Source organism: Colius striatus, chromosome 1 (genome assembly GCF_028858725.1).
Source record: "Colius striatus isolate bColStr4 chromosome 1, bColStr4.1.hap1, whole genome shotgun sequence".
Classification (NCBI taxonomy): domain Eukaryota; kingdom Metazoa; phylum Chordata; class Aves; order Coliiformes; family Coliidae; genus Colius; species Colius striatus.
Window position 1 is genome coordinate 127,205,134 of NC_084759.1, and position 12,327 is coordinate 127,217,460.

At 42.5% G+C, this 12,327-nt stretch overlaps 1 protein-coding gene across 7 annotated transcripts in view; it reads right to left on the bottom strand.

Moving 5' to 3' along the window:
* Positions 1–125: 125 nt before the first annotated feature.
* KIAA0930 (KIAA0930 ortholog) overlaps positions 126–12,327 on the bottom strand; it is an 87,887-nt gene continuing 75,685 nt past the window's right edge. For 3 of the 7 annotated variants that reach the window (XM_062006993.1, XM_062007000.1, XM_062006972.1), the window contains one exon: positions 6,098–11,072. In XM_062006993.1, coding sequence (XP_061862977.1) covers positions 11,032–11,072 — 41 coding nt within the window. In that variant the 3' untranslated portion in view covers positions 6,098–11,031. Of the gene's footprint in view, positions 3,492–6,097; positions 11,073–12,327 lie in introns of those variants that run through there. The other 4 variants (XR_009819693.1, XR_009819692.1, XR_009819695.1 and 1 more) reach the window with 4 other exon arrangements.

Here is a 12,327-nt window from a genome sequence, read left to right on the forward strand (position 1 = left end):
CAGTCCCGTTCCTCCCCTGCCCCTTCCTCAAAGCAGCTTTGAAACCTGTCTCATTGCTAAGAGCCAGGTCAGCAATAATGCTTCCTTCTTGCAAGGTGAATGAGCTGAATCAGCTCAGAGGGGGAAGCTAGGGCTGCCTTTGCCTAGAGAGGGAAAAACTAATTCTTAACATGTTAAGAGAACGACTACAGTGATTGACCTCTGAACGTCCTTTCACTTGAATATCAAAAGATTTAAGAGCAGAAGTAATCTCTGTTTGCCTGGTGATTTGCCAAACTTATTTTTAGATATAGCCTTAAAACACTATCCTAAAGCCAGGCCAATTCTTCTCTTCATTGGTTGGTGACAGACTAGCAAACAGAAGGGAAAAAAAGGAGAATAAAATCAAGACAGGCTTGTCAAGACAACTGTAGGTCATCTTTCCGATGGACCAGCAACTGCTGAGGCGATGAGGGCACCTGTCATGCAGCTGTGCCTCCTGCTGTTGGCTACTATTGTGCGGCTTAGCTCTACCTAGATTCCATTTATAGTTCTGGAGCTATCCACTTTGTCCCCACACATGGGAAGAACTTCTTGCATGAGGACACAATGATTATCAAACATTATCTTGACATCACCTCTGAAATAAAATGATTGAGAAAAACATGAACCTATGTTCCCATTTTTAAGGATGCAGTTGCTACCACCAGAGTGCCACTTTTCCACCTAAATTGCCCAGGACTACATTTTTTTCTTTTAAACCAACGAACCCACAACTTCATGCACTTAGGATGTTGGCATTATTCCATATTTTGGACGTCTCTCACTTCCTTCTACTTAAAAAGCCAGCACTGCATACAGAATCTCCCTGTCTTTCAGTAGCCATACAGAAAAGAAAATGAAGTAACAGTTCTCAAGAGTATAAAAGAGCTCACTACTAGTTTCAGGCTTTGTCAATCTAGAACATCCAATGCTTAATGCTTTGCTAATCACCAAAGACTGGCACAACAGGAAAGGGTGAAAGTAACAGTGCAGAAGACAGCAAGTTCTGAACATCCAGACTAAGAAAACGCAACAGTCCAAGAACAGTCTATGTTAATCAAAGTCAGCCTCTTTCCTCATCCATCAGGAAAATAACTTGCAGCAACTGAATCATACAGAAGTTAGAACTGATTCATCTGAAATACACATCAAGAATAAGCTACAGGTTCTGTACACACCAACAGCTACATCTGGCAACAGGACTACAATCAGCCATTAGTAGCAAGGGCCTTTGGAACATCCTAAAGACAGGGAGGGCTCACTCTCCACTTACGGTCCCAGGCAAAACAGACCAGGCTACTCAGCTTGGGGAAGAAAACAGAAATTAATTTAATTCCCCACCAACCAAAAATGTAAACCCCAAAACATAGCAAACAGGAAACAACACAGTGGGATGATGATCAAGAGCACAACCAGCCCTTTAAGACCATCTCCCCACCCCTCCCCTCTTGCTGGGCTCCCAGAGCCCTGATCCTGGTATCTTTATCTCCTCCCACCATGAACGGCTCAGGGGGCAGGGAATGGGGGTCAGTCCTTTCTTGGTGGCTTCTGCTGTTTGTCTCTCCTCAGGGCAGATGAGCTCCTCGCCAGTCCTCCCTGCTCCAGCACAGAGTCCCTCACACACCCAGCAGTCCTGCATGGGCCGCTCCTATGTGTGTTCATCTTGAGGGCTGCAGCTCCTCTCCACTCCTGTGTGGGTCTCTAGGGCCTGCAGGCTCTCCAGCACAGCCTGCACCATGGCTGCCTCCTCACAATCTCTCGCCTGTCTGGGCACAATCACCCGGAGCTGCTGGTGGCTCTCAGGCCTGCCATTGCCCTGCAATGGGTTCCAGGGGCACAGCTGTGTTCTCACCACGGGCTGCAGAGGAATCTCAGGTCTGTTGCTCTTTTTCTGAATTCCTTCTCCTCTCCTTCTCTATGGGGTCCACATGATTGCCTTAATTTTGTCCCACTCTTCACCTCCTCTTCTGGCCCAGATTTCTCTTAAATAGTGATGGTGGAGGCACCAGATTGATCCGGCCAAGCTGGAGGTGGGCTTACCTCAGAGCTGGGGGACGTTTTGAGAACTGCTTACTGGGACCAGCACTGCAGCTCCCTCCGTTACCAAGCAAAAAGCGTCTCCACACAAACCCATGACACAAGGAAATGTTAATTGTGATCCAAATGGTGCACTGATAGACAGGTGACCTGCTGTAATCAATCTCCTGCAAGAGACAAAACTGAACACCAGGTGGAGAGCAACAGCCAGCCAAGTAATTTTGAGTAATGCACCCTTACATGTGCGTTACTCAAGACACACATGTATGACATTTGAAGCTGTGTATGAGTTCAGACTCAAAGTTTGGTAAACGCTTCACAGGAAGGTCAGAAAACAGACAAGACAACTGAAGTTTAAGTGGAGAAGAGAAACAAACTGGATTTTCTGTAGATGATCATGGCTGGATGTGTGTAATCTGAACTACTGCAGTAGTCACAGCATGTGTCCGTGTGACCACTGCAGGAAACACAGGAGGAGCAACACACAAGAACCAAAGGCTGAATAAGATGAGGCAGAAGCAGCATTTACCTTGTCTGAAGGAGTCATTGATATGCTTACCCAATTTTCTGTGAGGGTAGTATACTGCTAATATTTTTTAAAGGCACTGTACTCATTTAGAAATTCTTACTTGTATCTGAGCATCCTGAATTAGTACTATGATATAAACAAATTAATCAGTTGAGTGGGTGTTACTATTACAAACATCACAACCTTTACAGAGAGGTAGAACAGAAATGGATCATCTCTGGAAGTCTGCAGAGGCTTCAAAGCCAAGAACAGAATTTGCCTGCTCAGGCAAATTTACTCTTTACTGAGTAAAGAGTCTCTGACTTTCGTTTACTCCTTTGTATCATAGATGAGACAATACAGTACAATTTTTTTGGTCTAAATTACAGTCAATGCTAGTTTTGGAGCCCTATCAGAAATGGTGGGCACTTGAGGCACTCTTCTTCTTACCTGCAAATGACGATTCTGTCAGCTGCAGACACAAGGAAAACTCACATAGAAGCGAAATCACATACCAAAGGGAACTACTTTGTCAGTTTATAAGTGTTTTCTTACCTTTACAATGAAGTCAGAAATGAGTACTGTGAACAACCACCTATGCTTCTCCTTAGGTGCTGGGTAGGTTAACCATAGAGGCACTTACCAAAGAGCACGTAACTCTCCTTGTTCTTTGATGCTACATTTATCAACCTCATGTTCAAAGCAAAATCTAGTCTGACACTTCCAGTCATGAGTACAGATGGAAGAGTGGGTTCTTCCAATTTTCTTGTCCTTCAGAACAATGGGATGCCTCTAGACTTGGAGCAGACTTAAGGCGTTCTCTACTTCTGACTTTGATGAGCACGGTATTTCCACCTGAAAGTTGACTTTGAAGACTCTGTAGACTAGTGAACTGCTTTTGATGGAATTCCCCAGCAATATTGCTCTAGCAGGAAAAGCAGAAACACAAACACCCTTTTGGTAAACAGGGGGAGACAGAAGGCAGAAGAGCACGGATTGAGTAATGACACATTGTGAAACATTAAGTTACGTATGACCAGAATCAACTGAATGTTGGCATAAACCAGTAACAGGGAAAACTTTAAAGCAGTTGGTACTAACACTGAAGACAAAGCTTTTCTAAATATAAGTGGTCTCCACTAATCTGTGCAGGGTAGCTTGGTTTTTCTGAAAATTATCAGCCAGCTCCATTAATTTCAATATAAGGTTTTTAAACCTTATTCCCACCTTCCTTTAACTATTTCTTTGAAGTGAATTCAGCACCATGTGAGTTAACTTCTTGCATACTCACTATTTACAAACTTACGTTACTGCCTGAAGTTCATCCATGTAACAAGCAGCATCATCTCCAGCAGCACACTCACACTTCCACAGGCAGCAGTTGCCCCAGTCTGCTTTGCTTAAAAGGAGGCCTCCTCTTCCACCCTCACATCCATCCTATGCTTCCGACAAGGATGTTTTGCCAAGAGATGGTTCTTTTTGTGTAGGTGCCATACACAGGGTGTATACAAAGTAAAGGCAGAGTGACAGCTATGTGACTGGCCTATTTTATCTTTCTGCAGTGCAAGCGCAATAGATGGAAGAAGTGTGTGCTCCTCACCCAGAAGTAAATCCAATTTGTACACACAAACACTTGTCTCAACTGAACAGGAAAATGGTCATCTACCTTGTTTTTCACACCACCATTTCAATTAACACTAATGTTATTAGGAAAAGCCAACTAGCTTGTCTCAGGGAAGACTTTTCTGGCTTAACCAATCACAAATGACTTAGTTTGCACGATGAGATCACTAGATCCCATCCTTACCCTCGTGAGGAACCAAGCTGGGAGCAGAACTTGTAGAACTGATATTTTCCTTGATGTATTTTAATCTTTTCTTTACTGATTACCTTCTGCTACTCCCAGATTCTGATCTACACTCTTAATGGAAAATCAGACTCGGGTTCTTCCTGCATTTCACTCCTTTGCTTTCTGCAAACTTCTAGTTACAAGTTAGGAATGACGTTTCTGACAGAAATTTGCTAGCAAAGATGCCTATTTTTTGTTCAATCTCCAAATTGTGGTTTCACTTTACAAAATCAGACCTTGATGGTAATCTTTTGTGCCAAGCTATATTACGGTATTTCTCGGGAGCATCTCTCTAGATGAGGACAAGTAAGACACGTAACACTTCAGGACAAAAAGACATCAGTTAATTTGGCTTCCCAAAGCAGGGACTCTATTGAACAAGACACACTGCCACTGTTGAAACAGTATTTTTCTTTTAGCATGCTGAGAAATCATTAAACTTGTGAAAGCTTTTCAAAGACGTATGTGGCAATTTTCCATCCCTCCAGTATTTGGATTAAGAACCAAAACCAAACCAATCACACTTTTTCCTGTTGCTAACCCTTGAAAGACTAAAGAGGTGAGGTTTATTACCATTATTCACAAGCTCCTGCTGCTCTATGCCTTTTGTACTGTTTTAAATAATGCTTTCTACACTGTGGCTGCTTTCAGAAGCTCTCAATTTAAAACATTCAAGGAAAATCACGCTGTTTGTTTCTAAGGCATACCTTAGTATTTCCCAACCAGTTAAGATTCCTGTCCAGTTGCCTGTGCACACACAGAACAACACTGCCAACAATCTGCTCAAATATCCAGTTCTCTTTCCCAAGCTCTGTGTTTTAATTTTGCCTAACACACAACACATCTCCGAGAGGTCATGCATACTTTAGCATAAATGATGTTACACCACACACGGGATTGTAAAACAGTCCCGGTCCGGAATTCTTTGAAATGGAATCATCAGGATGTTAACTCCTGTCCATAGCAGGTAACGTTTGTTTGACAAGTGTTTCATTTTAACTCAGACTAAAAAAAAAATAACTCTCCTGAAGAAGCCTACTGTGAATTGTTAGCTACGAAAACGAGGTGGAGAGGGAAGATGCAGTGCCTCGTAGGTCTTCAAACCAAAACAGATTCAATGTCAGTACACACAATTTAAGGCAGAGTAAGAAGTTAAGAGCTGAAGGGCCATCTCATTTTACAATGTTGCACAAACCCATACTGAGGTTCCTCTTGAATTTATCGGGAAGAAATATTACAGCCATCAGCCTCTCAATATTGTACACTGCACAAATCTAAATATTAATGACTATACAATTAAAACAAGGCACAGATCAGTTCAAGAGGGATGGGTTTTTTGAGGATTTGTTTTTTTAAATGCTAGCATCTAAAGGAAAAAAAAGCTTTTAAAAACAAAGTCAGGAGCACATTGATGTTTACTTTCTTCCCCCTTACACAATGTTAAGTTGCCAGAGGCTGATCACTGAAAGACTCCTCAAGCAGAGTCAGAAGCTGGGCTTCACTCAAAGCAGAACAAGAACAAAGAGTAAAGAGGCTACTTTGTCTTATGAGTGTCTATTGCGCAATGCTTACCATAAGCACCACAGAGCCTTATTCCACCATTTACGTTTGCCACTTGTAAGGAATACATTCAAACTCAAACACCGCTAGGCACAACAGAGAGAAAACACTATTAAACAGAATTCATGGTTGTTTAAGAGGTCTGTTTATTGGCTGCAGGGTCCAACACTTTCTTCACTGCTGCCATATGCAAAGTCAACTCCGTTTCTGGTGCACAAAGGTTCTCCTTGCTCTTTGTTCAAAGGGCTCGGGACAGGATGATTTTTAACCCATCATCTTTTACTCAACACTGATGATCAATGAGGCAAAAAAACAACCCCAAACCATGCAACATGTGTTAGTTTGATAAAATTAGGCTGTATATTTATATATTTACACAGAGAACGTTCAACATTGTAACTTGCATGCAGCCTCGCATTATCTGGACCAAGCATCCAAACAGCTACATTCTGGTGTAAAACACCCTTTCATTTAAGGTTTGGTGTAATGACTACTTATTTCACAATACCTTGAACTGAATTCTACCGTGCCTGTTTTTGACACAGAATTTCTACACACCAGTGCCACACACTTTCCAGTCACACCTCACAAAACAAGATAAGGCATTCACAGATATCTAACTGCCTTAATCACATATCTTTTCTCCAGAGCTTTCAGCCACAACCTTTGGAGACCATGAGAGCCTTTCACACACAATGGGCGAGTCTGTAGGAGATGTCCAGTTCTTCCAAGAACTACAAGCCTGTCATTTCTTGCCACTGATACACACAACACAGATAGAATTTAAGGTTACTTTATCCATTTCTTAAATAAAAAATTGTTCTTAAACCCCACTGGATAGCAACAGGGATTAGGCACTTTGAAAATTTTCTCTTAGATCTGTCTCTAATAAAGGGAAGTTTCAGACTACAAAATACTGGGCAAGCAATCATCTGGAAAGGGAAAAAAACTGACGATTGGCAAAAAGCAGGTCAATAGTCTAAAAGTGTAGACTATCTATGCTGACTCCACATCCATACAGAACTTCAGTAACCAGATGGGATTCTGTACACAAGAGTCTGCTGCAAGAAATCTGCCTGCAGAGTGAAGCACTTCACTGCCCAAATTAAAACTTGGTGTGAGCATACACTTTGGGGAAACTATTTTACTTCAAGACGTCATCTGTGCAGGCCATTCTCTTTTCTGGGAAGCATACCGTGCTCAGAAATGGGAAACACTGAGTAACAGTGATCCAGAGCTCAACATGCTCAATGAAGTTCCAAAGAATAAAAAGAGAAGAAACATGAACTCACACAAACTGGATTACCCAAGACAGCTGAAAGACTTGTGATGTTTCCAAAAACGGCTGCTTTTTTTCAAAGGAGACTTGGAATTCACCCTGTGCTGGCTGGCAATAAGAGAAAGTGATTTCACATGTGCGGTGGTCTCTAAGGCAGAGCAATAATCTCATAATATAAAATAGCTGATTTAAGAGCTTCCTTTAAAAAGACAAAGGCTTTTAACTCATTAAATTGATAGCAGTGAAAAACCCATTAAGGGTGAAATGACTTACATCCTTGCAGTTGACATCTATCGATATCTATGAAGAGTTCAAAGGGTAAGTCTGAATCTCCGAAGAGAGAGAATGGACAGAAGGATGGAAGAAGTTAACTGGGTAATGAGGTACGGTGGGATTCTGTAAATAAATAAAGCTATTCTGCAAAGCTTCACAAATTTGCCAGCCGTACTGCATTCTCAAACATCAGCATAACTAATGAAAACCACTATGCTCCAACAGTTACGATATCGACGGCCACACAGCCTTTATGGCACGTAGAACACGTAAGTTCATTCCTCAGCAATTATTTAAATGGCCAACAGAGGCTTCGTAGGGTCTTACTGCTTAGGAGCTACAACATTAAAACCCCCTCCAAATTTAAAAGGGTGAGAGGTTCCTATTAACATTCCCTTTTCTTTTTTTTGGGTATACTGCGATAGCATGTTAAGGGTCCAGCTGTGCCGTCTTGACCCAAGCAAAACTTTGTTCATCTCCCTTGTCAATATACAGACAATGCATTTTACTTTTCAGGGTTTGTTTAAAAGCAGAACAAAATGCAGAATTTGCTTACCCCCACTTAAAGACAGAAACTTGGAACCAGGAACACATAAGAAGTCTAAGCCAGTTGTTTAGAGAAGGAACAAATGAGAATGTGGCACATCTGCTTGTTTCTGAAAAGCACTTACTGACATTTGGTAGACTTTCTGACCTCTGTTTTCTATGGATGTCCATTTGGGCATACCTGTAGCCCTTCTCTACTAAAAGAAGGTGAGTTTTCAACATACCCATAAGCATTTCCTCTAGAAAGAGACACGAAATAAATTGACTTTAAGGACATTTACATTGCAGCCCTTCAAAAACTAGACATCAAAATCCACCCACGTACATGTAACGAAGCAGACAATACTTTCTGCATAACAGATGTGGGACCTGAACTATACTTTTTGTAATACTGCCTATATACTAATGTACTAGTTCAGAATTATTCCTCATTTCCTCTGAAATCTTAATGCAGCAAGATTTGGTCGGCCTTTCAGATCACAGAAAATTAAGTCACCTAAACGTAATACAGAACACCAAGAAAGCATTACAAAACACTCTTGACTGAGAAGTGTTCAGACATCTACCACTCAGGTTCCAGTTTGGACACGTTTCATTTTCATGTGTGTTATTCTTCTGGCCATTTGACTGAACGGTATCAATTGTCACTAGTCGTACCAATATTAACCCTCTTTTCTTTCCTTCCCCAAGGAATATTTAAAGGAAAACTCAGCATTGATTTGCCCAGCCCGGCAGTATGAAAGTGCAGAATAAACATCATCTTGATTGAGAGGCTTCAGAACAGGACTAGTCTTCTAGCTGAAGAGTGATTTAATTCCCAGCACGGGCACAGGGAAAATATTTGTACTTACTGACATCAGGATCACTACCTAGGGATCCCAGTGAAGCACCTAGGCTGCCTACTAAGTTCCTTTAGAAGACATTTCAGCTGCTGATTTAGGACTCCACCTCTTCCCCCAGCTCAGGAAGAGTGTCTAGGCACCCAAGTTCACGCCTCAGGCTAGACCATGTGAACACCCTCACATAAACATATGCACACCACACGCTCCCACGGAGCAAGGTTCAAAGGCTGCAATGTGAAAAGTGGCTGTGCTGGTAATGGCAAAGTGAACGTTTTTCTAACATTACTGCAACACATTTGAAGCAAACTAAGTGGTGGTGACGCGTCCCCATCATGCACTCATGCTGCCACTGTTGGAGATGCCATTGCTTTGCGCTACAGTGACTGCTTTCAGACCTTAGCCTCAAACAAAACAAAAGGCCTCCTTACCATGCTGGATTGATCATGTTGGGCTGAATGACAGAAGTTAATCTACCTTTATGCTGAAGTGGAGATATTCCCATGGAACCTGGTCTGAGGGGAAAAAAAAAGAGTAGAAAGTCCTGTTTGAGAGGTTAAGTCATCAGATGCCGTTGAGAGAATAACAACAAATCACTCTGAAAAAAGGCTGGGTATGAGGGAGTCAAAGGTCCAGGCTCAGAGCACGTGACATTCGGTAACTGTGGAAACAGTGTTAAGTTTAGGTGCTAAGAGTCTGAAAAGTGACAAAAATGGCCCCTTTGCTCTCCCTCTGTGCGTGTACTGGATTCCTGTGTGCCCTCAGTGACGTGTCATCCCTCCCGCTGCCATGTCAGTTGTGCAGTCGGAAGCAGACTGAAGCGCTGACTGGCTCCCGGATCACGACCGTGAGCCAGGCCGCAGTAGTCTCAGTATCCAAGCACTTAGCTTTCAAATGTCAAAGACAGCAGAGCTTTGCTAGTTAGAGAAAGCTGCATTTTACCTGTAAACATTAGGCTTTTTTTCCTGAGAGCTGCCGACACATCACTTTCAGGTCTCCCACTGTGCAATTTTTAGTCACTTTTCAGAGCAGAATTCCATTTCTGTCTTTAGCCTTTCAAGAAAATTCCCTGTGCTTTGGCATGTAACAGCACAGTGAACACCACCAGGAGATGAAGAACCTGGGGCAAACTGCCCAGCCACGGAATCAGCTTCCATGCCCTTCTGGGCTACAAACGCTACCAGAAGGATGGCTCTGCATACTCTGAGGTCCAGCGCATGCAGGACGATGTTGGTTATTGATAAGGTTCTTAGGTTTTGGACTCTGATTACAGCCTCCTTTTTTTTTCTGCTCTAGACTCAAACTTGTGCCATCTCAGCTAACAGAGTTAAGCAGCATTAGTACTGGATATGAACCTCGTCTTTACTATAGCAGCACATTTTAGCCTTCTTTTCACTGGCTCACTTTCTTAGCCAGCTCTTGAGGATGAAAATGTGTCTGTTCTTTGGTAGATACGGAAATCTGTCAGCAGAGTTCACCTGTCCTAACACTGACACACAAACGACAGGGAACACTTTCAGCCTCTTTTAAGCTGTGATCTGACCCTGCTGCAAGTACCAAAATGGCAATGTATCTTTGTAGCATCTTCTTCCTTTTCCCCTCTTGATAGGAAATTGTTCTCTCATCCCTTCAGTCTACCCTCCCACACATACACACTCTCACACACACATTAAGTCAAACTAACAAGAAGAGTGTATGGGCGAGAGTCTATGGAACGACGTTCATTAGTACATCATTATGAAATTCTCAGGTTGTTTCTCTGAAAGAGTATAAAGTTTAACACATTCTGTACATGTTGTTGGTTTCTTAGTTATAAAGTAAACACAGTAACAAACCGTCCGTAAAGCGTTGACTTGTTTTTAAACATTGCCCCTTCTCGTTTTATCTTGCTGAAAGTCCTCTTCCAATCAGAAACACTCAAGTGATGTATTTCAAGTGGGCATACGGTGTATGACAGCAGAGGAAGGAAGAAAGAGGCACTTTTGATCGGCTGGTATTCTCGGACTTCCCTTTTTCCTGCGGAGGTTTATGTTCCTGACACTAGATGGTAGTGTTAGCACAGAAAACCGCTGTGGTTAGGCACTTGGCAACAAGGCTCCAAGGCAGTGCCCGTTCTCTGCTATGTCATCAGAATTGGTTTCTGCCGCACTTCTAGGATATCTGGGCAAGGGAGAGAAACAGAGAGATACAGCAAAATTAGGAGGCTCCTGAAAGTAGCCACGGTACCAGAAAACATGAAGAACTGTGGGTGCAATTCTGGACTGGAACTGCAGCTCAGTCCACACGAAGAATTTAAAACACAACAAGCACGTGACTTTTCCTGTTAAAGGTCCAATTTAATTCCTCCCCAGCTGCATCCCAGTGGAGAGATGGCAAGCAAATGCACTCCATCACATAGAGACAATGGCTGATCTACTCAGTATCATTTATAGTGGGATGAAGCAATGTGTGTCTGTCAGAGTGGCGTAATCTTTCAGAGAAACAAGTGGAATGCCATTACAGGACCCAGCAAGGGTTCTCCCCTTCTTGAAGGGAGAAACATACCATCCCCAAGACCCTTAAAGAGACTTCTAGCTCTGAAGATGTGGGTACAAATAATTACTGTTTCATTCACTGTACAGACTGAAGCCTATGTTTCCTACACTCAGAAAGCTGCCAGAAAACCCAATCCTTTTGTTGGCTCCTCAGCAAAATGTTGTCCAAATGTGGCAGAATATGAACCTGTAAAATATGTCACAAGCATGGGCATCTTTCCAAACGTAGACAGTAAACCCAGCGTGCTGGCACGGCAGTACGTAGAATATTTAGAAACCGGGCTGCTATGTCCTCTCTAAGGCTACGTGGAGAATATACAACAAGGAAAAAAGGAACACACACTTAATTAAGAGTCTGATCACATAGAGATGATGTGGGTAAAAATTGATCCAAGGCTCCAGAGGACTCCAGTTGCATTTTTAAAGATTGAAACACAGAGGACTGAGTCCAGCAAAGGGCCACAAAGATGATTAAGGGATTGGAGCTTCTGACATATAAGGAGAGGCTGAGAGAACTGGGATTTATTTAGCACGGAAAGAAGGCTCAGAGCAAAGGAAGCCTTATCAATATGTATAAACTCCAGGCATTTTAAAATGTACTTTGATCACTATCACTGGGATTTTAATTTCTTAGTACAGTCTTCCTAAACTGCCCATGGGAGATGACTATCTTTCCCACTTCACCCTGCCCCATGTGTAATGCTCCCACTTGCTGGAAAGCTGCCACTAGCACAATTACAATCCTTACAAAGAGGCACTGGGAACAGGCTGCGCCCCATGTGCAAAGCTAAAGGAAACATGGATGGTGAAAAACTGCAGATCCAAACTCTGTCTTACAGCCCAGACATTTCACATCCTGTTTCTGTGCATCTCAATTTATG